The 26,321-nt window shown below is 49.9% G+C and overlaps 12 protein-coding genes across 12 annotated transcripts; 7 read left to right on the forward strand and 5 right to left on the reverse strand.

The window, feature by feature from the left end:
• Nucleotides 1-750: 750 nt before the first annotated feature.
• On the forward strand, nucleotides 751-2,854 carry N7489_008866 (putative flavin-binding monooxygenase; the record flags this gene model as incomplete). The annotated part of the gene is made up of 5 exons (XM_056714616.1): nucleotides 751-1,366; nucleotides 1,425-1,531; nucleotides 1,594-2,129; nucleotides 2,208-2,661; nucleotides 2,720-2,854. The coding sequence occupies 5 exons, from the start codon at nucleotides 751-753 to the stop codon at nucleotides 2,852-2,854; spliced, it is 1,848 nt and encodes a 615-aa protein (XP_056562238.1).
• A 1,220-nt stretch (nucleotides 2,855-4,074) lies between these two features.
• N7489_008867 (fungal specific transcription factor domain-containing protein) lies at nucleotides 4,075-6,034 on the forward strand (the record flags this gene model as incomplete). The annotated part of the gene is made up of 5 exons (XM_056714617.1): nucleotides 4,075-4,134; nucleotides 4,181-4,281; nucleotides 4,342-4,922; nucleotides 4,980-5,450; nucleotides 5,505-6,034. The coding sequence occupies 5 exons, from the start codon at nucleotides 4,075-4,077 to the stop codon at nucleotides 6,032-6,034; spliced, it is 1,743 nt and encodes a 580-aa protein (XP_056562239.1).
• Nucleotides 6,035-6,653: 619 nt separating this feature from the next.
• Nucleotides 6,654-8,570, forward strand: N7489_008868 (putative MFS multidrug transporter; the record flags this gene model as incomplete). Its single annotated transcript, XM_056714618.1, has 7 exons — nucleotides 6,654-6,708; nucleotides 6,757-6,908; nucleotides 6,966-7,379; nucleotides 7,435-7,564; nucleotides 7,620-7,862; nucleotides 7,918-7,965; nucleotides 8,017-8,570. 7 exons carry the CDS (start codon nucleotides 6,654-6,656, stop codon nucleotides 8,568-8,570), a joined length of 1,596 nt encoding a protein of 531 aa, XP_056562240.1.
• A 424-nt stretch (nucleotides 8,571-8,994) lies between these two features.
• On the forward strand, nucleotides 8,995-11,264 carry N7489_008869 (uncharacterized protein; the record flags this gene model as incomplete). The annotated part of the gene is made up of 3 exons (XM_056714619.1): nucleotides 8,995-9,067; nucleotides 9,126-10,404; nucleotides 10,463-11,264. The coding sequence occupies 3 exons, from the start codon at nucleotides 8,995-8,997 to the stop codon at nucleotides 11,262-11,264; spliced, it is 2,154 nt and encodes a 717-aa protein (XP_056562241.1).
• Nucleotides 11,265-11,479: 215 nt separating this feature from the next.
• Nucleotides 11,480-12,142, reverse strand: N7489_008870 (uncharacterized protein; the record flags this gene model as incomplete). Its single annotated transcript, XM_056714620.1, has 2 exons — nucleotides 11,480-11,721; nucleotides 11,794-12,142. Coding segments are annotated over 2 exons (591 nt in total), but the record flags the coding sequence as incomplete, so codon positions are not given.
• Nucleotides 12,143-12,521: 379 nt separating this feature from the next.
• On the reverse strand, nucleotides 12,522-14,474 carry N7489_008871 (uncharacterized protein; the record flags this gene model as incomplete). The annotated part of the gene is made up of 2 exons (XM_056714621.1): nucleotides 12,522-13,571; nucleotides 13,650-14,474. 2 exons carry the CDS (start codon nucleotides 14,472-14,474, stop codon nucleotides 12,522-12,524), a joined length of 1,875 nt encoding a protein of 624 aa, XP_056562243.1.
• Nucleotides 14,475-14,984: 510 nt separating this feature from the next.
• N7489_008872 (uncharacterized protein) lies at nucleotides 14,985-16,116 on the reverse strand (the record flags this gene model as incomplete). The annotated part of the gene is made up of 2 exons (XM_056714622.1): nucleotides 14,985-15,515; nucleotides 15,571-16,116. The coding sequence occupies 2 exons, from the start codon at nucleotides 16,114-16,116 to the stop codon at nucleotides 14,985-14,987; spliced, it is 1,077 nt and encodes a 358-aa protein (XP_056562244.1).
• A 954-nt stretch (nucleotides 16,117-17,070) lies between these two features.
• Nucleotides 17,071-17,460, reverse strand: N7489_008873 (uncharacterized protein; the record flags this gene model as incomplete). The annotated part of the gene is made up of 2 exons (XM_056714623.1): nucleotides 17,071-17,128; nucleotides 17,180-17,460. The coding sequence occupies 2 exons, from the start codon at nucleotides 17,458-17,460 to the stop codon at nucleotides 17,071-17,073; spliced, it is 339 nt and encodes a 112-aa protein (XP_056562245.1).
• Nucleotides 17,461-18,320: 860 nt separating this feature from the next.
• N7489_008874 (putative nucleoside hydrolase) lies at nucleotides 18,321-19,880 on the reverse strand (the record flags this gene model as incomplete). Its single annotated transcript, XM_056714624.1, has 6 exons — nucleotides 18,321-18,950; nucleotides 19,013-19,312; nucleotides 19,386-19,420; nucleotides 19,472-19,641; nucleotides 19,692-19,795; nucleotides 19,848-19,880. The coding sequence occupies 6 exons, from the start codon at nucleotides 19,878-19,880 to the stop codon at nucleotides 18,321-18,323; spliced, it is 1,272 nt and encodes a 423-aa protein (XP_056562246.1).
• Nucleotides 19,881-20,334: 454 nt separating this feature from the next.
• Nucleotides 20,335-20,553, forward strand: N7489_008875 (uncharacterized protein; the record flags this gene model as incomplete). The annotated part of the gene is made up of 1 exon (XM_056714625.1): nucleotides 20,335-20,553. One exon carries the CDS (start codon nucleotides 20,335-20,337, stop codon nucleotides 20,551-20,553), a length of 219 nt encoding a protein of 72 aa, XP_056562247.1.
• A 2,016-nt stretch (nucleotides 20,554-22,569) lies between these two features.
• N7489_008876 (uncharacterized protein) lies at nucleotides 22,570-23,742 on the forward strand (the record flags this gene model as incomplete). The annotated part of the gene is made up of 1 exon (XM_056714626.1): nucleotides 22,570-23,742. One exon carries the CDS (start codon nucleotides 22,570-22,572, stop codon nucleotides 23,740-23,742), a length of 1,173 nt encoding a protein of 390 aa, XP_056562248.1.
• Nucleotides 23,743-24,370: 628 nt separating this feature from the next.
• On the forward strand, nucleotides 24,371-25,628 carry N7489_008877 (protein ERV29; the record flags this gene model as incomplete). The annotated part of the gene is made up of 5 exons (XM_056714627.1): nucleotides 24,371-24,537; nucleotides 24,671-24,783; nucleotides 24,892-25,385; nucleotides 25,438-25,502; nucleotides 25,556-25,628. 5 exons carry the CDS (start codon nucleotides 24,371-24,373, stop codon nucleotides 25,626-25,628), a joined length of 912 nt encoding a protein of 303 aa, XP_056562249.1.
• Nucleotides 25,629-26,321: the final 693 nt, after the last annotated feature.

Below are 26,321 nucleotides of genomic sequence, written 5' to 3' on the forward strand. Positions count from 1 at the left end.
CATTGGAAGTATTCAATCCTTACCGCTTGAGATTCTATAAGATATGCTACATCCTTGACATCTGGTCTTTACTTAATCTCCGTTATATTGATCGCCGTTCCTAACAAATGACTAGCGGAATACGTGACTACGAATCAGTGATTGCTTATGATTCTAAGGCCCTTAGCGTTATTATCAGAACCAATTGATCGCAGGCTGTGTCTTTTAACAATTGCCATGCTATAGAAAATGGCACGCGCATTGCAAACTGAGCGAAAGATCGAAAGCCTCAAAGCGGTTAGAGATGCTGTCTCTAGGGTCTACCGTATAAGGGATATCCCAGAAGAGTAAGGTGAGCCTGCAGATACCAGATTCGGCAAGTTTCTAGAACCCATCGCCAGATTTTCCTGTCGAGGCTGGTCCGGTCGGCTAACCTGCCTCAATGGTCAGCTCGGGGTTCATTCTTCCGATCTGCCCCAGAATCTCGGGGAGGAGGCCGGGCTGACTGACGTTAGGCGACTCCACCTGGATATTGAATTGTACTCCACGTCTCCAACTGCCCCTCGCTCGGAGGCACGCCGTGGAACTCGGCTTAGTTGCCTGTGACAGGCTAATCCGGCAACATGGAAATAGAGGGGAACACAGAGGATATAAGAACTGCCAACAAGAATTCGCAATTGAAGCAGAAGCACCCTTCCACATCGCTGCCCGAATTATACCGCCGTAACGCCCGTCCAAGTCGGACGAGGAAATCTCCGAACCGTCCTCAGAATGGCAACGACATTAACCGGTGGAAACCCACACATTATCCAACTGCCCAAGACGCCCTCCGACGTACCCTCCGACCCGCGAAGCATCGCCCAGCAATGGCTCTCGGCTCTCGAAGCCCAGCTCTCCCGTTCAGAGAACCTGAACATCAAGGAGCTATTCCACGATGAGTCCTGGTGGCGCGACATGCTGGCGCTAGACTGGGACATGCGCACCGTACACACAGCCACTGAGATTCAAAACTTCCTATGCAAGCAACAGACCAAGGCACAACTGTCCAAATTTAAACTCCAGGATACGGGCAAGTTCCAGCCACGACTGGAGCAGGTTGTTGACGGGTTGAACTGGGTGTCTTCCATGTTCTTCTTCGTGACTGCCGTTGGCACTGGAACGGGGATGCTGCGCCTGACGCAGGCGGAGGATGGGGTTTGGAAGGCTTATGCTATGTATACGTCGTTGCAGGAGCTCAGCTCGGCTCAGGAACCCCTCGGAAAGCGACGGGCTGAAGGGACGACGGAGTCGATGCCTGGAGGTCTGGCTGGGGGCACATGGATCGAGCGCAGGAATCGGCAGAAGGAGTTTTTGGATGAGGAGCCCACTACTTTGGTTGTTGGGGCTGGTAAGGAATTTATCTGTTAAGATTAGTGCCTATTATTGGAATGCTAACTAGTCAATAGGCCAAGCCGGATTGAATATGGGTGCGCGTTTGCAGAGCCTCGGCGTGTCGTGCTTGATTGTTGACAAAAGTGAGCGCGTTGGGGATAACTGGCGTAACCGGTATCGGGTAAATGGCATTTGAGGAACTTGATTTATGCTATGGAGAGGAATACTGATTTTTTGATGCAGACACTTGTCACGCACGATCCGGCCGAATTCACACACATGGCCTATCTGCCCTTCCCGCAAAATTGGCCACAATTTACGCCAAAAGATAAATTGGGTGACTGGTTTGAAGCATACGCCAGCATTATGGAGTTGAATATCTGGATGCAGACCTCAATCGTTTCAGCAGAGTACGACGAAGCTGCAGGCCAGTGGACGGTTACCCTCGCTCGCGGCGATGGGTCCCAACGCACCCTCCGGCCTCGTCACATTGTATGGTGTACAGGACACTCAGGCGAGGCTAAGGTTCCCTCCTTCCCGGGACAAGAATCCTTCCAGGGTAATGTGTACCATGGCAGCCAGCACCGCGATGCGTCAGAAAGTGATGTTCGTGGCAAGAAAGTTGTCGTCGTCGGGACTGGTAACAGCGGTCATGACATCGCGCAGAACTATTATGAGAACGGTGCAGACGTCACTATGCTGCAGCGCAGTGGGACATATGTTATAACCGCCGACAAGGGTGTCTTTATGATGCACAGTGGAATGCATGAGGATGGCGGGTAGGTTTCCAACGTCTTTCCCATCTCTTTCTTACCTCCTCATCCGATATTCACATCATACTAACACCGACCCTGCAGTCCACCAACTGAAGAATGTGATATCGCCTGCGAGAGTCTTCCCTGGCCCGTTCAGTTTGCTTTGAATGTGCACATGACGAAGCGAATTGCCGACGTCGAAAAGGAGACCCTTGACGGCCTCCGTCGCGCTGGCTTTGAACTTGATTTCGGGATAGATGGGGCTGGAATTTCACGTGCATACTTTACCCGCGGTGGAGGATATTATATTGACGTCGGATGCAGCCAGCTTATCATCGACGGCAAGATCAAGGTCAATCACAATCCGGGCGGCATTAATGGGTTTGGGAATCACGAGCTGCTTCTAGCGAATGGCGACTCTCTGCCAGCGGATGTTGTTGTTCTCGCCACTGGATACGATAATATGCGAACAACGGTCAGGAAAGTCCTAGGTGACAAGGTCGCGGATCGGTGTTCGGACGTTTGGGATATAGATGCAGAAGGAGAGCTTCAAGCTGTAAGTCGCCGTGTCCACTGGCGATCTTCTTGGGTTACGTGCTAATTACGCTGTTCAGATGTGGCGCCCCAGTGGTCATCCGGGCTTCTGGTACTTCGGCGGAAACCTCGCCTTGTGCCGGATCTACTCCAAGTTTTTGGCACTTCAAATCAAGGCTGTGGAGTCTGGAATATCAAAAGGTGTACGACAGTAAACGCAGAGAGGAACTTCGCTCGAACGTGAATTTGCTTGTCTAAGCTGCAATTTGGAATAGTAATATATGCAGATTCTGATGTACGCATACGCTCCGATGATGCGCTATATTCCAAACTGCGTGTCGCACCACGATGGCCTCTAAGTTTTGTACACTGATGTATTTATTGTAACGTACTTCACTGTACTATTGGTCCGACGACCGGATGGCTCACTACGAGCAACAGCCTCTTGACCTAGGAAACAGGACCCACTACTGAGAATAGGAGACACTTTGTAGGACTGTGAATCCCAGAGGAATAGGGAAGGAACACCACAAACGGGAGTAGACACTTGGTCACCCTCTCTAGGATCTTGTCATCGCATGGCAATCGCCTCGAGTTGATCTGCCACGGATCCGTTGTTCTCTTATTCAATCGGGCTGGCCTGCTTTTGGTGCTTAAAATGACATGCAGATAAACCAACCAGAGTTTATGGGGAAATTTTGGATAATTTCCTCTTCAATCAGCCACACAAAGGCGTTGTTGTTGACCTTCCTGAAAGAGAAGAGATAACCGGGCACGTGACCGGCTTTTCGTTAACCGGCAAACATATCCCCATCAGGCATATGACAGACATTCGGACTAAGCCACAGCCTAAGGTCAATACACATTGGCTAATATTCGTGTCTATTACTACAGGGCTTAGTTGGCTAGCGTTTTGTTACTAAAATTGCATGGAAAGCCACAAAAATGAGCGAAAGAGGGTCGGAAATCGTCTACCGAGCGGAAAATGTCCCGGTTCGCTTCTTTAAAGCATGCCGATGGTGCAGAAGACAAAAGATGCGCTGTGATGCGCGTAGTCAAGTCCCTTGTTTCCGTTGTCGCTCGAGCGGCCGGGACTGCATTTTGGATCCGATCGATGATGGCCGGCGACGGAATGATCGTCGGCGGAAAACAACAACCCCCGCAAGGTGACAATTGAAATATCGATCCTGCATATGAATGTAACAAGCTAATATACTGCCAAAGAAACCAAAGCACTGCTTCACCTCTGGGCTCTAGGACCGGATATCACACTCCGGCATCAAGAGATCAGGGGTTCTCACCTGCTACGGTGCAAGATGGTGGCTTTGACACTCCCATTGATTCTTTACCTGATTCCACTGGATTAAGCAGTCTCCAGCGATCTTATACGTCTGATGCGAATGGACCGGAATCCCAGCAGCTCAGCCCTAATGAAATGATCGCGCCTGCGTCAGCAGTACACTCTATGTCTGTGAATTTGCTAGACACTAATGATGTGAGTGACAGTCATACCTTTTAAACAATTGGTATCGATCTAATAGACCAAGATCTTCATGGAAAATTCAGCCAAGGGTGACTCTAGAGGAGATATTGTCGCTAGAGGAATCGTCAGTGAGGAGCTTGCTCGTGTCATGTATGAGAGGTATGGTACTAACAGCCAAAAGCAACTGCAGTGGTATCAAATCTAACTCTCCCGGTACAGATTTACGGGCGGATCGAAAAACTTTCTCCCTCTTTTCGATCCGATCAGAGACACATTCGACTCCGTCCGTTCAAGATCGTTGTTTTGTTTTACGGTAATCATCTATCTAGCTAGTCGCGCGGTGACAGATCTGCGCGGAGACACGCATATGCAACGAGTTCTACAAGATGAGGCACAGCGTTTAGCCGAAGACAGTTTCTTTGAGCGACCCACGAAACTGGAGACAGTCCAAGGAATGATTCTCCTAGCTGCCTACTCCGAAAAGACATGGTTCTCTATTGCCCTTATTCTTCGCACCGCCTTGGATTCTGGATTGGAGAAATCTTTGGACACCTTGTTGTCCCAAGAAAATGTACCCCGAAGTTCGCTCTCGGCTTCTATGGCTGACCGAGAACTAGTGTGGAAGACAAGAACTTGGTTAATCACCTTCATATTGGAGTTGGACGTCGCATCTGGCACGGGACGCAAATCACGTATTGCCGAAGTCGACGTGGTAAAGCTGCGCAAATTCCTTGACTATCCACTCTCCCTGCCCTTTGATATGCGTACTGTATGTATTATTGAGCTTCATCAACTTCGGGGTAAGGCGACCCAAACTGCGCTTGTGACTTATCTGTCAAATAACTCACATATGGCAGGTAATTCTCGTGTGATTATTGACAACACTTCAACTATTGGCGATATTGTGTCCACAGAACTACCGGCCATTATGGCACGATTGCAAACCTGGTGGACGACGTGGGACGAGATCCATGAAAGTAGGCTGACCTTTCTCGATTGGCGTACCCCCATCATCTGGATTAGTTCTGACTTGAACAAACTTGAAGACAATGGCTTTCATATAGGGGCGTTTCAACGCAGCAGCCTCAAGCTTATGCTTCACTATGCCAGGATTTTTGTTTTCTGTGCTTCCCTAGCACGAATTCAAAAATTAGAACCAGCGTACACGGATTCAAGCTCCGAAATCCTCGACCAGGATGTGATGAATCTGTGGCAGTCCCTTGTGACAACAATCATGGACCAATTGGGCTTTTTGATCAACGAGCCAGCCTATCGCTGTCAATTACCCTGGGCGCCAACGTATCCGGCTCTCACCATCGCTTTCGTCAGTAAGTTGATCATTTCCTCAATCAGCCACATACAATTTGCTAATATAGGCTTAGCAACATTTGCTCTTCGGGTCGCCAGATGGCGCCCGAATTTGATCAATCAAAGTCTCCTACTTGAAAGAGCAGAAAGAATCTGCGATTTCCTCAAGCAACCCCCATACCCCGATATCCACCGGACTGTCTCCATCTTCGTGAACTATGCACGCGCCTTGATTGCGAGTCAGCGTCCGCAGAGCAACCATAGTACAGATGTACCCATCCTGGCTCAAAATGAGGGCCCACCATTCGAGGGAGCTGGTAACCCCATGATCAACGGCCCGCCTCCATCAGGAGTGGGTACCCTCGACGATCTCCGCTACAGAACTGGCCCGGCCATTCAGGGCGATAAAGATTCGAATATGGTCTCAATGCCAAGCAGTGACCCATCTGCGGTGGCCAGAGCGCCCGTATCTCGGCTATCCGGCACGATGGAAGCACCCAACTGGACTGTATCGAACTCCATTGCGGATTCTTTTGGTCTGTTTGAAGAGGGGCAGAACGATATCTTTGATTTCTTGCCTATGATGCCAGCGATGCCACAGTAACAATAGCATACCTGATACACCGTATTGAAGTTTGGGATTATTCCAATCCCTGTGTCCAAACTTATGAGTGATTCTCGCAAGGACCAAGTTCTAGGCTTGTAGATCAACCCTGATACTTGTCCCAGTGAACAATAGATTGGGCCGCAACGCGCAAGCCAGTATACTTTTTTCACATGTTTTTAGTCACACCAGTCTACATCTCCACTGAAAATTCATCTTAGCAATCAATTTGTGCATAGGGGGCAGCCATCCATGTCCGGATCCTACCCGGCACCGTTTGCGGATTGCCCTAACACCCGGCCCCGTACCGGCCCCGGTTTCCCGTGCAAAAGAAATTGAAGTATACCAGTCTCCTATTGGCTTGCTACCTACCCTGACATGATAGATAGAGGTATTATGCAGGATCAACAGGTTCTAGCCATGGTGACTCAAAAAATCGTCAGGGTTTTCGCTATGGGTCCGCCGGTTGCAATGGGAACAGAAATATTCTTCTATGGCTTATATAGCGCTACAGTCCTCATCTACCGGAGTTCTCAGAATCAAAATATAATAAATAAAAACATACTTCCAATCTTCTTCCTGTTTGTTCTAGCTTACCCCACTCACTTGATGGTGCAATATGGCGTCAGAAACGAAATCTTTAACGGCTCAGATAGCCGCCATCCTTTCTTCAGGTGAGCTCAGCCTCTGATATTTCCCGGTCTGTTCTAAACATGCTTTAGACAAGAATGAGAGTTCTGACAAGAGGTCTCTTGCTTCAACGGAGAATAATCAAAATTCAAATGGCGAATACCAAATAGTTGAATTGTCTCAAAATGAACTCCTTGTTGAGTTTCAGGAGAACTCACCCAAAAACCCACCAAACTGGGCCTTTGTACGCACGTATCTATACATCTATATATGAAGGGATGTCCACTGACGAATCAAATAGAGCAAAAAGGTCTACAATGCAGTTGTGGGGCTATTTATTGTCCTCAATAGCGGCATATCCTCCGCTCTTCCTAGTAATGCAGTCCCCGCTATCATGCAGGACTTCCACGAGTCCGGAGACCAACAAAAGGTCTTACCAACTGCTGTCTTTCTGATTGGCTATGTGATTGGCCCCCTGCTATTCAGTCCATTGAGTGAAACTATTGGACGGAAACCCGTTCTCCTATGGTCTTTCACTGTTTTTGTCCTCGCTACACTTGGCTGTGCTCTGGCGCCAAATTGGTCCTCTCTTCTCGTCTTTCGGACTATTTGTGGTCTTACAGGGGCTGCCCCTCAGACGGTTGTTGGTGGTATTTACGCGGACTTGTTCTTCGATCTGCGAAGTCGTGGTCGTGCGATGGCGATGTATATGTCGGTATGTGATCAATCACCTCCACGCAATGTTTGAATAGTGCTGATACCTCTCCCAGGCCTGCAGCTTTGGTCCCATTCTAGGCCCAATTATCTCTGGATGCTCGGTCAAATATGGTTGGAGATGGACCTTTAGGATCGACCTCATTCTGACGGGCGTTACCTGGTTGGCTCTGCTCTTCACGTCTGGTATGGTTATCACTTGGCCCCAATCGTGGCATCAGCTGATCTCGAATCAAACTAGAAACTTTTGGTCCAGCACTCCTGAAGCGACAGTCTGCCAAATTGAGAAAGGATTCCGGGTCCAATCGATACTTCTCGCGTCAGGAGCTCAACCTGGACTCAAGGTTCACTCCGATGGAGATTATCACTCGTCCCATCGCGATGCTCTTCTTTGAGCCTATCATCACATCAACATCCATCTATATTGCCCTCGCATATAGTCTGGTCTTCTTTTACTTCCAGGCCTATCCCATCATCTTTGGAGGTAATGCTCCGCTAGAAATTCGCCTATCATATCCAATACTAACATAGATTAACAGGCGTCTATAACTTCACCGTCGAGCAAACTTCCCTCACATACATCCCAAGTACGTCTACCCTTCCCGTCAATATCCCCAAACACCACTAACCCATCACAGTTGGCGTCGGCGCCGCATCTTCCGGCTTCGTCGCCCTCTACTACGACATAATCTACGAAAAAGCCAAAAAGCTCAACAAAGCCTGGACCTCCAGCCCAGAGTACCACCGACTCCCCATGTGCTGCATTGCCGGGCCATGTCTAACAGTAAGCATGTTCTGGCTCGCCTGGACGGCCAAGTCCACCGTGCACTGGGCAGCACCTGTGATGTCAGGGTTCATCTTCGGGTACGGGTTCCAGACCATCTTCATCTCACTTCTTACCTACGTGACCGATGCATACAAGATATACTCTGCCAGTGCGCTGGCCGCTTCCGTTATTCTGCGGAGCATTGCTGGAGCGCTTTTCCCGCTGGCTGCTGATCCGCTCTATGAATCCTTCGGTGTTTCTTGGGCTACTTCCCTCCTCGCGTTTATTAGTTTTGCTTGCATTCCCATTCCTTTTGCTTTGATGCGCTGGGGCCCTTGGATTCGGGAGAGAAGTCCCTTCTGTCAGAGGCTGATTTTGGAGGAGAAACTCAGGGCTAGTGGGACGAATACACCTGCCCATGTATAAAAGCGGTTCTTGTTGGCTTTTGAATTTTGCTTCCGGGGTTCTGGTTTATAAGAAATAAGTATGAAATAATGACTTGATAGCTAATTTATAATGAAGATTACGATTTACTTGTGGACAGTCTATACAAGTACATAAGTACTCTGTGCCGTATACCCCCCCGGTTATTATTTCCCCCTTTTCCTTATATCAGGCAACATTTGACCATATCAGGGGTCTAATGCTAAAAGACCACCAAAAGAAAGAAAATACAAGCCAAACCCCCATGAAGATTTCTATCTAATAGCGCTAAGTTGAACCAACCAGAACGCCGAGTTGCCTTGCTCTAAAATAGTTTCGCTCCACTTTCAAAAGGTGCGAGATCGCGTCGCGTCTTGGTTTTCTTCATATTCTTAGGATTCTTCATATTCTTGCTTTACTCTTCGCAATGTACTCGCATATTCCAGCTGAAGGCACTTCAGTAACAATCGCTCATTGCAAGGCACAGAACCTACCAGTTGGTTCGCGCCCCCAATTCCCCACGTCAATATTAGTACTAACCGGATACCGCCGATCAAGTCGATCGCATCCTTGAGCCTCAAACCATCGCACGTTTCCTAGAATTTGCGTTCGGTAAGCCCCTACCAAACGGTAGTCAACCCAACATCGAGCGCCTGTCAGTGGAGGAAGCCTCCTTCTTCAAACATGATCGAAACTTTCCCCCAGACACAGATGGGGAGCCCATAATGGCGAGTGTCATGGCGCGCATCGGATCCCACCGAGATTCAAACCGTCTCTGCCTGGTCGGAAAGAACATCCAATCCCTCAAATCCCGTCTATGGGAAGGCATTATCCCCCTGAGCGAGCAGCTCTGGCAAGAAAAAGGCCTCGACCGGCCAGAATATTTCGATTTCGCTTGTCAGCATCTATCGGCCGTGATCGCCGTATTCCAGTATTTGAATGTGCCAGCCGTGCGATTGTATCTTCGCGACACGTTCAATCACATCTACGACCATTGGACAGCGCTCGACACTGTTCTCAACAAGCGTAGAGAAGAGCAAGGTAAAGAGCGCATTAGTGTCGCTGGTCTCTGGACACAGTACATGACCGCGCATTTCGAGATGATGACCGAGCGCGCGCATAGATGGGTTACCGTGTATGCCAATAAACTGGGGGCCCCATTGTTGCAGGCTCTCTGGGAATACCGGCCACCGGGGGATGGTGACGGCCCATTGCACGAGCCTGATGCTGTGCAGTGGAAAATTACTGATTCGCTGCACATGGTGACGAAAATCATCGCCAATGCGGATTTTACCATCATGATCCCCATGAACGGTTACAAAGGGTACTCGGCTCCGCCGCGAGATGGTCCCGCGGCACTTCATGCGGCGAATCTGCTGGCGAGAAGTAAAGCGTACCATGAGCGTTTGAGCCTCCTTACTCGAGAAGCGATGTCCCGTAATGCAGCAGCGCGGACAGGTCCGTTTCTATCGTCTGGAGAGTCGTACCGCGCGACATCCCAAAGCCAGATCGAAGGTCTGAACAAATTGAGGAAAGAGGTGCGTGGTTCAGCTCTTGAACCTGTTCCGCACGAGCCTTGGATTACCGCTTGCGCTTCAAATATTGAATATGGGAAGGAGAAGGGAAAGGACGAAAAGTATGGGTTCGCTGTGTATCGGTTGACCTATGGGCAGACGGAGTCTGAATGGACCGAATTCGTTCACAAAGTGGAAGCGCATGTTTCCGATTGGGGCAAAGGCCAAACAGGAAGCAGTACCATCAAGGAGCATCTAAAGCTCCACTGGCTGGATGGGAAGGAATTGGGTTTTTCAGAGAGCGATATCGATGCATCTAAGCAGTGAGCGTGCCTTTCCCTGTCTTTCTTTCGTGCATTTTCAAGCTAACAAGCCAAACAGGCACTTCAAGAACATAAAAGATGACGAGGAATGGTCAAACATACAAACTGGTGCTTTCCTCGTCGTTGACTCTGCATCCTTTGCCTCATATACCACCAATTCCTACAGTCCCGCAACCTCACAGGTCATCCCTGGTGACTTCTCCGGCTTCCTTCTGGCCGTTGACCCGGATTTCGACCCACAGGAGGGTATTTCCCGGCCAGACGAGTCTCCAGGCTTCAACGGCCAGATGCGAATACTCGGAAGCCTTGTATGGAGTGATCTCTATTCCCTATTAGCATCGCAGACATCAGAACTCGAAGACTACTGGCCACTAGCAAGCGAGCACCCGAACATGGTATATGTCGGTCCAACCATCCCATGGCAGCGGTTCATCTGGCAGAAACACAGTGAGATGCGGTGGATTCTGCTTCGTGCGGTGATAGACCATGTAAAGCTCAATCCAGGAATGCCAGTAACGTCTGCTATGACATCTTCGACTGCAGTCGAATCAACAGCCGCACCACCAGCCCCATCTATGCCCTCTCCGACACCACCCGCGGAACGAAGTCTCGTGGATAACGCCCTCCGAGCACTCTTTCTCACCGAGTTTCAGCGCGACATGCGCCGTCAGGGTCAATGGCAGGTAGCCACCATGGCTAATGAAATGCTCCGTCTTCAGCCAGGTGAGCAGCCGGATACAAGGCGGATGCGACAGATGGTACATGCTGAGGAGCAGCGGCGGGAGCAGCGGAGGCGAGATGGTTTGCCTGAAGAGGAGGATAGTTCGGAGGAGGATCTTCCGGACTTCCCGTGGCAGTGATCATGTTTAGTATACGACTCGGGCTGGGCCTGGTTAATTGAGAATATTTATCACAATGGAGGTGAAACAAATTAGCTCGTTGGCTTCTTGGCGGCTCGAGAGACTCATACATACATATTGAAAGCAAAATAGACCAAATAGCCTACATGAGAACATGAAGCATAATCACTAGCTGGCATCAAAGAAAGCCCAGGGACACATCTTCAACCCTACCCCAAGCCCCAGATGAAATCTCCATCAACTTCACACCGCCCCTTTGATGTAAATCGCTTGCGAGGACGGTCACCCGGGTCCGCAGCCCTATGCCAACCAATCTGACACTGCTCATCCATCAAGTCCCTTCCACAACAAGGATAGTAGAACTTATCCGGGTAAGCCATGCGATAATCGTTATTGTCAACATCAATTCCACCAGCAATTTCATTCTTGAAAAACTCTTCGTCAACAACGTCTTTCTCTGTCAGGTGTCATGTATTAGTTACGTTTCCATCTGGCCATACAAGCAGATCTGTTTATGGGATATACATACCAACGTGATATCTGCAACTTGTCTCCGAGTTTTGGGTGACAGCGAAATCCTCCATGCAGTAGATGCAGCTTTCCATCCGCGGGGGCATCGGGTCCTTAGCCATAGATTCGGAGGTGGACTCATGCTTGGATGGTAGGGCAGAAGCGTCAGGAGTAGTGGAGCTGGGGACAACTGGGTTGTACTTTGCTTCAACCTTCTCTCCTAGTAGCCATTTGGAGGCGATTTCGCGGCCTTCTGGACTGTGCTTAATGATATCTTGCAGGATAGCCTCTAGGCGGTAGCTTGATTGGCCATGAGTTGCATCCAGTAGGAGGGTCAAGTTATCTGCCTGCTCGTCAGGTGAAGACATATTGCAGTTGCAGAAGGGTCTGGAAGCCATGTAGATAAAGGATGAAAGTTAAGTCGTTGGTCATGTTGTTATATTTCCTCAGATGCACCGCGTCACGCGTCGCGTGATGCTGCTGTTTTCATGTGTATAACAGACAGAATGATCCAAGAAGCGGTGGAGGACGCGGTAAGGTGACCATCCAAGTGGCAATGTTCCCTTTGAGAAGATACCGCCTTGCAACTGTACGAAAAGAAACAGACCATATTGTAAAGCAGGCGCCTTAAGACAAAGGCACATATGCAGGGAACGAACACGTCTATATGTTTTCATCAGAGTGTGTGATGTCCATCAGCTACAGTGTGTACACCCACATGGACTATGAACCGATCCGAAGACACCGTCAGCTCAACAGAGAAAGATTCTGAGCTAGGCTATTCCAATCCGAAAAGTCGACAAAGTTGGGATCCCAACTATCGATATCAAAGCCTGCCTCAAGCCGAGGATCCCCAGTCCCCACCCCATCAGCACAAGCAGCACAACTATCGTGAACGATTTGCTGACTCTGCTCCGCAGAATCGTGCGTCAGACGAATACGCCGCGCCTTATCCCGCAACTGTACAATCATCGGCCACTTAGGTCCGGGGTCCGGCCAAGACGGGTCATCAATCAGAGCGAACTGCATATCGATAGCGCGCCAGGCTCGTTCGACATGCGGGCCGGTTGGATAAACACACAGAGTCCAGAGAATGAAGGTGAAGAGGTGATATTGAGTGAAAGTCATCATCAGCCAACGGAAGCCACGCAGTAATTCGCTATTGTGCATCTCGAGACCAATTTCCATGCCATAGCAGGCCTGTGCCAGTGTCTCTTGGACAAGGTTGGAGTCGAGTGAACAGGCCGCCGGTCCCTGTGACTGCAGCTGTTTTTGTCGGAGGCACACTTCGGTCTTTATGAGGAGCAGCCGTCCGAGGAGGAAGCCGAAGCGCTGGATCGGGATGTCTGGGTCGCTATGGCGTAGGTATTTCTCCTCTATTGCGCCTTTAAACTCGGCGATGAGTCGCTCTGGATCGGCTGCTCCCACTAAGCTTCGATGTAGAGCCGGCCGTCCCCGATTGATTTCTATTACGATTAGAGAGAATGTCGTCTCGGTCCATCGGTTCTGCGATACGGCTGGGGCGGTGTTCGTCTCTGATAAGCACTGGTCGTCGATATTCAGTGGGAGTTCGGTGTCGCCGTAGTCGTTTTCCGGGACGCTGAGCCCATGATCTTCCGCTACTCGGGTATCGGCCGATTGGATATGTCCCCAGGTCCGTCGCCGTTGCTCGCATTCCAATTGTGAGAGTTTGAAGTTTTTCCCGTCGCGCTGGAGTCCGATGGACTGCGCGGCTCGGATAGTTACGCCGTGTAGTGTCCAGCCAGACCGGCCGCTATTGCTAAACCGAAAGCACGCCTAGTGGGAATGCATATGTCAGCCGTGCTAAGCACGGGAAATATTGATTCAAGGACACTTGAAGAAACATTATCTCACCTGATATATCACCATCGCTTGCAACGAAGTAAGGGTCGGAGCATCCAAAAACTCGGAGTGATACAAGGACAATTCCATCCCATGTTGATACCGCCGCAGATTGGTATGCAGAACTTCATTATGAGGATCATCCGAAAGAAACGTTGTTGTGGCAGCAAAACAAATAGCAAAGAGCAAAGCACGTACATCAGCACGCACACTCTCAGGTCGGTTAATCGCAGCAAAAATACGTGACTGCGCCGTTGGAACATGGATGACCTTCACCAAGGGCTCTACAGAACTGAGAAATGCCTGCCAAAGCAAAACCGCCTGCCACTGACTCGGATATAGCTCCTGGATGTCAAGCTGAGGTGACAGCGGGTTCGTGAAGAGGCCATCTGCCCTTAAGGCCGGTGGTCGACGCGGACTTGTTGCACCGATGGGTGATCCAATTGCGGACTTCAGTTCCTGCTCCTTCTCCAGCACCCGCGAGAGGAGAGGCTCATTGATATACCGGCCGTCTTTGTCTAGGAACCCTTGGTGGGTAGGGCGATCTGGTGCAGCAGATCGGCCAGGTAGAACTGTACTTGGGTCTTGATTTTGACTGTTCCCGGTCGAGCGTTCCTTGGTCATCGCCGCAATTAACTGTTCAAGATGCGCCAACCGTGCCGCAACATCGCTTGTGCTCTTCTTTGGGGATTGGCGCTTGATACGACTGGGACCTGGGTACTGGCAGGTTATATTCAACCGCATGCATTTGCTGCATGGTGAGTTCTTGTCGCATTTGATCTTGTGCGCATGGCAGCGTAAACATGATCGTTCTACGTTGTATCGGCGTTGACTCATGGTCCTGTACTGGCGCAGCGATAGGGAAGCCAGCGCAGATTGAAGAGATCTGGGTAATGAGGAGAATTTCTTTATCAGATCCTGGCTTCTGCAATATATCAACGATCTAGCCTCGATCTGGTGACGCAAGTTCGGTGTTCGGTCATTCGTGAATTGCCGATAGTCCGATAATTGTGGGGCTTAAGTCCCATCTCCTCGACTGGCAATTATACATCAAGACAACTCATATCCTAAGTCAAATGATTATTATGTGAATAGAATAGCCTCAATATCTCTGTGACTGGATTTTATTCAATCTTCTGTTCACATCTTGTCCCCCGAGGTCGCTCCAATATCCCACCTTCATTGACCAAGTAACAAAACAGACCCACCCACTAATCGACATTAATGCGCCGAGTACCCTTAAAACAGATGCTAAATATAGACAACGCTAATAAAAAGGCCTCTGGACCATTTCCAGAAGCATCAAGAGCGCCAATTCTCCGCCCAATGAGAATCGAAACACAGGGATTATGAGATAAGAAGATCGCGGACACTCATGCCCTTCCTCCTTTGACCCTCAGAAGACACAGCTGGAGACTCTTCCGACGACTTTGACAATGTCGTGCTCCCAGGGAAATTCTCACTGATCGAATCAGCAGTCCCTCTCCGGTCCTGAGTCAACATAAGCAAGGCAGCTGAAGCCTCGTGATCCACACCCTGGAACTCTTGCATCTTTTCATTGGATGCCCATATCGGGCCCAGTGCCGGGCTAGGAAGGATAGATGAAGCATCCTGTGGGATATTGGCTGAGGGGACTTGAGTGCGGGGAGAGAAAGATGGGGATGTATCAGGGAATTCTGTGGGAGCAGCGTTCAACTCCGGTGACGCAGAGGTGGAGTATGAATAAGTAGAGGAGTTATCTCTTTGCATGGGCTCGCCCGTTTCTGCAATGAACTCTGGGGATGTTGGGGAGGGCGGTGCGGCAGGGGTGTGGGTTGATCCTCCAGTCTTCATGTCGCGGATACATTTCTCAAGGTAATTGACATAGTCAATGCTTGCCTGTGGGGATGGTTAGCATAATGCAAGATTCCCGAAAGGAATGTGGATGTCGTACCTGAAGAATGGCCAGCTTGTGCATTTCCTGCCCAGTGCATGCTGGAATCATATCCTTCAATGTCCCGAACTCTTCGTTCATCTTGGACCGTCGTCGACGCTCAATTAAACTGTGTGCGGTCTTGCGGGCGATCTTGCGTCCTGCAGCACTAGTCGCACTTGGTTGTTTTCTCTTAGAGTTCGATGTGGGGTTGGGAACTAGGTCTTCCGAACTCTGTGAACCCTTGGCAGTTTCCCTTGTCTTGGGAGCTTTTGAAGGCGACTTTGGCTTCATCTGGATGATCTTGCGAGTTCTAGTTGGAGGCGGAGGCAAATCAAAGTCCTCGAGTGGGCGTTTGATAGATGTACCCGACCGTGAGGTGTGACTTGTACGGCGACCAGAGAGCTCTGGGGAGGTCGGGGATGCTGGGACATAGGAAGGGTCTGATCGGGAGGATCTCCGACTGGCATTGCTCAATGCAGCAGGAGGTAATGTGAAGGTATCGCCGTCGGGCTTATCTTTGATAGTGAATCCGCCCGACATGGCTGGGGTTGGAAGTCGTGACATATTAAAAAAGAAGAATCGAATCGAATGGAGAGAGGGGAAGTAAATAGATTCGAGTAGAGTTGTACAGCAAGGGGTGCAGACCTTATAACCGTGAACATCCTCCAGGGCCAGGTTATAGATAGTGTCGCGTGCTTCCAAAGGTTGTGCCCACGAGCCATAATGGGCGACGCTGATTGGTCCAGTGGAGACCCGTGCTCCAGGGAACAACGGGCATTTGCTGGAGTAAAGAGTGGGGCCCAGCGAGCTTATTGGTAGGTACTGAATACTTAAATTAAGGTGGGAATAGGGGCATACTCTAATGTACTTGGTACCCATTACTTCAATTGAGGTAGCCCAGCACGTGTATTAATTGGAGGACAGCCCTTCTCCAAGGCTCTCCATTACACGGACTCTCCTTTATGCTTCCAGTTTTTGCGGCTGTAACATTTATATCTTTCCTATTGGCTTGAAAAGCCTTGAAAGTCTGTCTTAAACGGTTACAAGTTGAGAGTCCAACCTTGAAGCTTCCAAGGTTCCTTTAAACATGAGAGAGGGCATTTCATCCGTATCCCCGAGTGTCCCTCTCTCACACATGGCACGTGCTTCCTCTCCGGACTCTCAGTCCAATTGTGGGTACCAGAGACATTGGAAGCTGCCCAGGCTCAGTGACGATCCTTATGTCGGAGCTCATATTTTACCTGGGCAAGTCCAGAAACCCCCGATGTTTCAATTTGATCTGCGACTGCGACGGTTATTGGCCTACCGGTAGAAAGCCTATTAGCCTTTCCATTTTTGTCTAGTTTATATCCCCGGGTGGGATCGGCGTTATCCCTAATTCGCAAGACATAACGAGAAACTGTAATAAAGACATTCAATTCACTTTTATTAAAAAACAAGATCCTTCATTCATATCACATGGTCCATAACACTCAATAATCTCCTTTGTCCATATACTTCCTCCGATTCCCTCCTACTCTATTTGTAGAAATTCTCAGGATTGCACTTCTCTGTGCATTGCAAGTAAACAGACCAGCTAAAAGCTAAATATTAGCACAATTCACAAAAGAAGGACGGCGACACTCACCAGAACTTATCATCATCCGGTACAGCAATTGAACAAGCCTGAGATTGCAAAGAACACAGCTCATGGCAACGGTTGATATTAACGCGATTCTTATGAGACGATCCCGTCGACAGGGGAGCTTTGCCCCGTGTACCCGTTGCAGTGGCATTGTGGGAAGTCGCATTACCAGGGACACGGACAGCAATGCGGGCACCGTGGTACGCCCCGGAGAGATGGGGCATTGCAGCAGCGGTGCTGGTCAGGGCAGCCACGCAGACGGTGAAGAGAGTTGTGAGCTGCATGGTGGAAAGTGGAGAAGGATCTGAAGAATAAGAAATAAGCTAGTAAGGTATTGGAATTGATCTGAGGCAGGTGAGCTCAGTTGCTATGAGCCTCTTATCCCTGGACCCTGGCCCGTCTTATATAGAAACGTCTTGACGGCTTCAATCATCTGGGGGGTGGCTGTCAATGACCGAGCCACCTGGGGAAAGGCCTCCTGGATTGTACAATGTTGCATGTTAGCGAGTTCGATAGGACTATAGTGGTAAGTGTCATGGTTGATCTCCAGGTCATCACATTCCACATTCCTGTGAGTCTGGGGGCCTCCCGCCTCCCGTCACAATTTGATACCTGACTTCATGTGTTGAACACAGCCAAGTACTCTGGTGATTTAGGTAGTCCAAGGCTTGGCTGTTTATTAGTGGATCGCAGTTACTCACACGGGTGCAATAGGGCATGTCTTGCGCGCCTTGGCGTAGTTCATGTCAACACTTCGCATAGTCCTACATTCCAGTGGGTGACTATCTCCGGTCATTAGTCCAATCATACTCCAAGGGAGAAAATAGAAGAGAGCCTTGGCGTCACGCTTGGCTTCGTCCGGCGTTATAGTGGATAGGGGTTTATGTATGGCTTGACATGACAGGAGTACGGACCAACTTCCCCAGATGGCATTGCTGAGAGGTATTTTGGCGCATTACTAGCTCTTTCTATTTAGCCAATGGTTCACTAGCATTCACGTACCGAAATATAGATCGGCCACGGCAAGCAATGTCCGAGATGTTTGCCTCCCTGAGTCCAAGAAGAGAAAGTAGATTCCAGTCTCTATAGAAATTATGCGTCTATACCCACCAGATGCGTTCCGCTTTATCTATAAAACGGAGATTTACTTGAAGAGCCTGTCGATGATGACACTACCAAAGTTCTCCTCCCCAGGAGACCCATCCATCCGCCAGATACGATTGCCAGCGCGGCCACTCAGCCAGAGACCATGATCACTCGAGCTCTCCTCCTCACCTTCGATGCGGTGACGGTTGCGGCGGTCGATAACGCACATACCACGAGTCCATTGTCCACAGGCGTCGATCCGGATATCCTCAGGTGAGTTCGCCGAGTAAACCCACTTCGGGTCTTCGGATGTCAAAGCGTACCAGACGCACACAGGGTCGTGCAGACTTAGCATAGCATCATCGCCGACATGTCCAGGGTGCAGGCGCTCCAAGGTCCTGAAGGTGTGTCCCATGAAGGCGTGCACCCACTCGGCAAGCGGGGAGCCGGCATCCAGAAGAGGCGTAATGGCCTCCCGGAACTGGCCGCGAGATAGATTGTGACGGAGCGTAATGTCCAGCGGGAAAAGGCGCAGAGTCAGTTGCCGGCTGAGGTTTTTGGGGTACGGTGGGAGTCGGTCGCTCTTTGTGGGCGGGACTGTCGTGTGTGGGTTGGGCGAGGTGAGTGCGAAGATACGCGCAGCTGCCAATGCGTCTGCGTAGGCGTTGAACTCGCCCGTCGGTGTCACCTATTAACAATATCAGCCCATCTGTCTCAATATTTCTCAGGTCTGGAAAAGGCTTAGCTCACATTTCCTGGCTCGTTGATAGCACCGCCCATGACGACCACCTCTTTCACGCGGAGGAATGTCTCGGGATCTTCTGCTGCAGCTACAGCCAGATTAGTGAGCGGGCCCACTGCTACTAGAGTCACTGTGTCTGGCTCATTATCACGGAGCGTGCGAAGAATCTCCTTATATGCCGGACGCTTGGACGGGGTGAATGCGTGGTCGTTAGGGCCTGTGCAGTCCTCGGCAGGCTCAATTCCCTCGCCCTCTATAGTTTTAGCGAAGAGGTGCACCCACGCCTTACTAGCGGTGAGATGCGGGTGCTATTGAGAAATCAGCATAATTCACTTGCTTCTGGGCCAGTAACGGCTTGGTGTTATATAGGGCTTCGCATACCGTTGCGTGAATGCCACCAAGTCCGTCGATCCCATCTGCGGGGGCGTCAGTAAACAGTGTCTATAATATGGTAGAGCAATGCATACGGAAATAGTCTGCAAGCATTTTCTGGTCTGCAAGGGGATCTGCTGCACCAACAGCCAATATAGGACGGCAAGCTCTCAAGCTGCCAAAGCCTTCGGGCCGGCCGTTCTCGCGACGCCACTGCATCTCCCGCTCGATGATGTGGAACATTGACACTGCATTGCGGAGACAGCTGGATATCAGGTCAGTCAAAGTAATTTTCCAAATAAGATGATACCTTACTTCTGCACCTCGATGTTACCGAATGTCAACGAGATGAGGAGAACCTCTACCTCCTCTGGGGTGGCGGACAGAGCCAGCAAAAGGGCGAGGATATCGTCAATGCCCTGTGCTACGGTCAATATCAAAGCTATGACAATGGATTACGAGGTAGCATACCGGATCGGTGTCAATGATAATTTTCTTTCCCATGGTGAATGTTGTTGACCTTCAAATGTTGGAAGAGTGACAGAAGTGGGAGCTTATCAACGTTATCGGGCTGCGGGGGTTTCGTAAACCCCTCGTAGCCCTGGAGGCAAATCATATATTAGACACTTTCAACGCTTATATTAGCGACCCCACTGTTACTGAAACGATATTTACATTGCAGTCCGGTGCTAAGCGATGCTAATCATGGTATATGCGTATAACGAAGAAATACATGCTAGTCCAGGCTTGGGCCCGAAATTCCGGTGACCGACGGCCCCCGGAGTGCCAACCCGAGCCCCCGTTATCAACAACTGTGCCCCACCAAATGGCAGGTTAATGCCTAGGCTTGGGATAAATGTCTATTGGCAACAATGTAGTATCTGCTCGCCAATATTTGCTGTGTGGAGCACTTTTGAAGGTATGGAAATGATCAGGTACTTGAAATTATTACTGGAACATGCACCTTGAGCCAGTTATCCATAACCAAGGTCGCAGGATAGGAGGGATCGCCAAGCCGGAGAAGCATTTGCATGGCCCTCGAGACCTTCGCCCTCGAACGCGTGCAAAGCGCCATCGGTACCTGCAGCTCCCAGCGCCGCCGACAGCTGGACAGCCTAGCGGACGTCACCTTGTCTGTGGAGATGGAGGAGCAGAAAAGCGCCTGCATTTGGCGTAATATCATCTGTCGTTCTTTGCAAGATACTCAGCCCAGTTGTCTCTTTCCCTCGAGCTACTATAGCAATAGGAGTAAGGTCAGATACCATTGACGAATCAACCTCGGCATGTCTCGCCGATACGCTGGCTGTGAGTTCTTTGCTTTGATGCATGGTCACCGTCTATATTGGTTCTAGGGAACGTTGTTGTGACTTGGTCCTTGCAAGGGCTGGGGGATCAGAATATCGGAAGGATTTTCCTTTTTGCGGTAGTTCGAGATAAGATCGTTGGACTATTCAAGAAAGGTTTATCCATGGATGGATTCTGAAGCGTATGTAAGCAATTCTGACATCCGCCCTGGAGATGTCGTTCGAATATGCCCCGCTTCGTCTTTTACCCCTGCGACATTGCTATTTCTAATTTATCACCCTTTCACTCACTGCTGCTATGATTCCATGCCAACCAAGAAACTTGGAAATGACTTCCAATATGTGAGAAGTAGACAAGTTCACTTCTTCAACTCAACTTCATAATCGTTCAAGCTTTTACCTCCTTCACATGCACTTTATATATCTGCATAACTCAACACCCTAGTCATAGACATATTCCTCGGACTATATTCTTGTAAGGTCTATATAGTTGGTATCTTTCGGATGTATTTCTTACGACGAAATCGTAACAGTCGAGGGGCTATTACCGTCAATGGCTTCCAAGGTTCCTAGGATCTTATTAGGCAGCAGGTCAAAGGAATCATATAGCGTGGGGAATCCTGGAAAAATTGTGGAACAGAAGGCAATAATAAGAACAAAGAATAAAATAAGGGGTATAGCCAATCGGACATAAAGGAATAAGAAATTAGTCTGATATGCCGAAGACTTAGAAGACTTACATATTCAGATTGCATTTTAAGGAGTGCATGGCCGTCGAACCAATCCCGGCCTTTCTTTCAACATGCCGCTGCATACTGCAGGTCTTAGACTGGCTGAGATTCAATATGCCTAGGGCGTCAAATACACTTGGACCATCAATTGGACCGGGTTGTCCGTGACCGATACTCCGTACACAACTTACACAACTCTTTTTCCGCCTGAGTGCTCCTATAAGGGGTGGAAGAACATTTGAAGAGAGCCGGATCGGCAATCTCCAAGCTTTCCGGCTCCCGGAAGAGTCGATTAATCAAACAAAAAATATATGCTCAGGAGGTCCTTTACGGCCCAGAACGCGCTAGTAAGATATAAATCGGTTTAGAGGGAGAAAACACAGAGACGTGGCCTGTTCAGTGAAAGTGTGTCTCATATATTGGAACTATTAGCTTTCAATGATATTAGCCAGAGCACTGTTCCCCAGGTACGGAGTACCAATACAAATATATGATGACAGCTTGCAGTACGGCAGTCAATGCTCAGATCTCCATACCGTAACATCACATTCTTCATCGCCAAGTTCCTCCAAGTAGTACTCCGTAGCCCTGTGAACATTGAAGATGATAGACTGTAAACTCATCGATAAATTAGAAAAGAACAGAGATGCCAAGTAGACAAGGCACAGAATATGTGCAATTACTCCAAAGCCAAGGGCTTGGTAACTTACCATTACCGTCACGGTACGAGTGGATCTGCCACGGTTGCCCTTTCCTCTACTCCTCGCCTTTCCTCCTTTCTCTTCCTACTCTCTTCAACCTCTTCTCTTCTTTCCTTTTGCGCTATTGCGCTATTTCTATTACTCCTGTACGCGGCATTGTCACCCGCATTCTTCCCATCCAAGCGCACTCCGGTCAATTGACCGACGTGGAATCTCCACCCACGGGAGACAGAAAGCTTCTGTAGCTGAGCGCAATCGTCTCGGCTTCCGGTGCGCGTGTCAATTTCAAAGTGCGCGTGCGCAATTGTCCTACCCTCTCATCCGGCGACTTTGATCCGTCCCCTCTCGACACCTCATCCTCCGCCTACGCAGGTTTTACTCGGACAGTAAGTTCTGTGCTCGAAACCACCTTGACAACGTTGATGGTACTGACTTATGAGTGCACAGCTCCATGAACATGAACCCCTACATTAGCTGGGCGATCTTGCTCGTCGTGGCTGGTGGCCTCGGCTGGTACTACACCAATGGCACAACCCCCAAGGCCAACGTGATTCGAGCTGCCGTGGAGAAAACCGAGACCACCGTAGCACCCAAGAAAGCAAAGCGCAAGTCTAAGCCTGCCCCCGAGCCGGTTGCCGCCAAGAAGCCCGAGGTGCAGACAGTCGTCTCGCCCCCCACCACCGAGGATGAGAAGCCAGATGAGGAAATCGATCGCAAGGAGATGGCCCGCCGCATGGCCGGTCTCAAGACCAACGCTCCCGCCCAGCCTGCTCCCACCAAGCCCGCTCCCACCAAGAGTCAGAAGAAGAACAAGAAGAAGGCTGCGCAGCTCGATGTCAGCGACACCCGTGCCTCCTCGACCACTGGCGCTGAGGCTGACGATGATCTGTCTTCCGCCGGGTCTCCCTCGGTGAACGCCACTGTCCCCTCGGCCGGATATGTCTCCGACATGCTGGAGGCCCCCGCCCCCGGTGCATCTGTGCTCCGCGTCACTGGCAATGTTGAGAGCCAGCCCAAGAAGCAGAAGCCTCAGGCTTTCAAGGAGGTGGAGACCAAGAAGCAGCGCCAGCAGCGTCTCAAGAATGAGGCCCGCAAGCAGCAAGTTCAGGAGGCTGAATTTGAGCGCAAGAAGCTGCTTGAGAAGCAGTTGCACACCGCTCGCGAGGCTGAGCGCCGTGAGGCTGCCCGATCAACCGCTCCCGCTGCCAACGCGTGGCAGACTAAGGGAAACACTGCTCCAGTGAAGACGAACGGCAATGGCGTATCCCAACCCGCCCCCGCCGTCCCTGCCACCTCCGCTTCTCAGGGTCTCCTGGATACCTTTGAGTCCCCTGCTGCCCCCGCTCCTACTAAGTGGGCTCAGAACCTCCCCTCGGAGGAGGAGCAGATGCGCCTCTTGGGAGCTGCCAAGGGCGATGACGAATGGACCACTGTCTCCAAGAAGCAGCCCAAGAAGAAGGGCGCCAAGTCTGATGAGAGTGTCAGCGAGACCAGTGCCTCGGAGAACCAGTCCACCCCTGTTGCTCCTGCCCCTGTTGAGCCCCGTGTGACGGTGACCCCTACCTATCTTCCCGACATCTTGCGCTCGCGTGAGAAGGGCCACCCACTGGACTCTGACTGGGCTGCGTGAGCAGTTTCCTCTGTCATGAAGTCTTTCTCCCATTCTCTCTTCATTTGAACTGTATTTATTACCCTTTTTTGTTTGTCCCTTTTTCCTTTTCTGTTTTTGGCGTTCTGGGGGTGTCACATCATTTGAGCACTCTCCCTCCCCTTGACTACAATCGGGGCCTGGGAGATTTCCACCACGCATTAGGAGCGGAATTGGTAGATTCCCCTTGCAAGTTGTGCAAGGAGGAAGAACTGCACTGCAGAAACAAAAGCAGAATTGCGGGTATGGATCTGACGCTGTGTTTGTGCAAGTTCTTTTTTTTTCTTTTGTTAGTCTAACTGGCAAAATCTGTATTGCAATGAAATCATAACCAATGCTTGATCTAAAATGCTTGATCTAAAAAACAATAAAATAAACAAGAATGTAGAGCTTTGAATCTTCAACGGTATATAGATCATCAAGTCCTGTGTCGTCACTATTCCAAAAGAGGTTTAGCGGCTAGTTCCGGTTATCGTGGCCTGAAGTTGCTTTGTATACAACTCCTTGGTATTTGCTCCTGTCTTTGACTTCTTCTTCCCCAACTCGTCAGACCTCAACTCCGATTTCTTCTTCTCCTCAATCTTCTTTCCTTTAGTTTTATTTTCCCGTCATGGCCCAAATTCGTGGCACTGCGGGCTACAACCTCGGCCACCAGAACCCATTTGGCGGGCCCGGTAGCGCAGATGCCACCAGCGACCCAAGTCCGCTCGACGCAATCCGCGAGCAGACCAGCAAGATTGAGGATTGGTTGGACACTTTGGCCGATCCAGTGAAGCCGTATGTTCCATGTCCGAGTGTCACTCTTTGTTTTGATCTTCTTTTTCCTCCCGTGTTGTGGTCGAAGTCGCGAGAGAGCTCAAAACAAGGGGATTCGAGCCATACACTAACACCCTGTTCTTTCACTCTCTAGCTACCTCCCCGCCATCGGCCGATTCCTGATCGTAGTGACCTTCATCGAAGACTCCCTGCGCATCCTCACACAATGGAGCGATCAACTACTTTACCTTCGTGATTTCCGGAAGAGTAAGATAACACCCTTACTCTCGGGACCCTGATCCGCGCGACCTAGGGCCGAGGGTCCCACGCTACCTCTATTTCGTTGTCTAACGCGCTTTCTCGTGCTGGCTTTAGTTCCGTGGGGAATCACGCACACTTTCCTTATCGTCAATGTCATCGCCATGGCTGTTTGTTCGACTCTGGTTATCGCCCGCAAGCGCACCGAATTCGCCGTCGCGGGTTTGCTCGGCGTCGTCGTCACACAGGGTCTTGGATACGGTCTCATCTTCGACTTGAACTTTTTCCTTCGCAATCTGAGTGTTGTCGGTGGTCTGCTCATGGTCCTGTCTGATTCGTGGGTGCGCAAGAAGTTCGTCCCGGCCGGTCTGCCCCAGCTCGATGAGAAGGACCGCAAGATGTATGTCCAGTTCGCTGGTCGTGTTTTGCTGATCTTCCTCTTCGTTGGATTCGTTTTCTCTGGCGAGTGGAGCTTCTGGCGCATTCTGGTTAGCTTGTTTGGTCTTGTCGCTTGCGTCATGGTTGTTGTTGGCTTCAAGGCCAAGTGGAGCGCCATCATTCTTGTGGTCCTGCTGAGTCTGTTCAACGTGTTTGTGAACAACTTCTGGACGGTATGTTTTTTGAGCAATCGAATATATCTTTTGTTACTGATAATTTGTCTAGCTGCATGCCCACCACCCGCAAAAGGATTTCGCCAAGTACGACTTCTTCCAAATTTTGTCGATTGTGTACGTTCCCTCTCCCTAACAGTGAACATCTTCAACGCTAATAATTTCTACAGTGGTGGTCTGGTCCTACTCGTCAACATGGGCCCCGGCCAATTGAGCATGGACGAGAAGAAGAAGGTCTACTAGAGCAGAAGTGAATCGAAACGCGATTTCCCTTCCCTCTATATATCTCCCGGCATCTGCATCCACCTAGCAAACACAATGAAGAGGGATAGGAATTAACAAAGGGGCGGTCTGGCTGGTGCTCCGCGGGCTCCGAGCATTTCGATACAGGCCCCCTCAACCCCTTGGCTGGTTTACAGAGGCTATGCGTGGCCGGGTTGGGCGTTGTTTGCATTTGGGATATTTTTGAAACGCCGAGGAGATCCAACGATCTATTCTCTTTTGCGTCTTTTCTTTTTGAGCTGTTCTATCTCGAACTTTTGTGTCCGATCTCTTGATTTATCGAGAGCAAAATCACATGTCCTCTGCATATGATGTTTTTGATGTGCATTTGAATTGCATCTATCACGAAGACAAGTTGAATCGAAAATCTAACGCTGAATGCAACGCATATCTGCATGATCCTTTGTCTTGTATGCAACAATAGTAATCTACAATAGCTGTGTCGAATTAGACCTGGTAAGTAGTGAGCGGAGCTTGAAAGCTACCCCTCTATATATACTTCTCTTTGGCTATTCTTAGAACCCAATACATACTTTTCGTGTAAAATCTTGCGCAGTTATTGATTAACATACGCCGGACACTTTTTATGTACTGCTGTATAGGAGACCTATGATCCATTAGAGATATGTCGGGTATATCGAGTTATATACAATT

This window comes from Penicillium chrysogenum, assembly GCF_028827035.1.
Source record: "Penicillium chrysogenum strain IBT 35668 chromosome Unknown utg000005l_segment0_segment0, whole genome shotgun sequence".
NCBI classification, from domain to species: Eukaryota; Fungi; Ascomycota; class Eurotiomycetes; order Eurotiales; family Aspergillaceae; genus Penicillium; species Penicillium chrysogenum.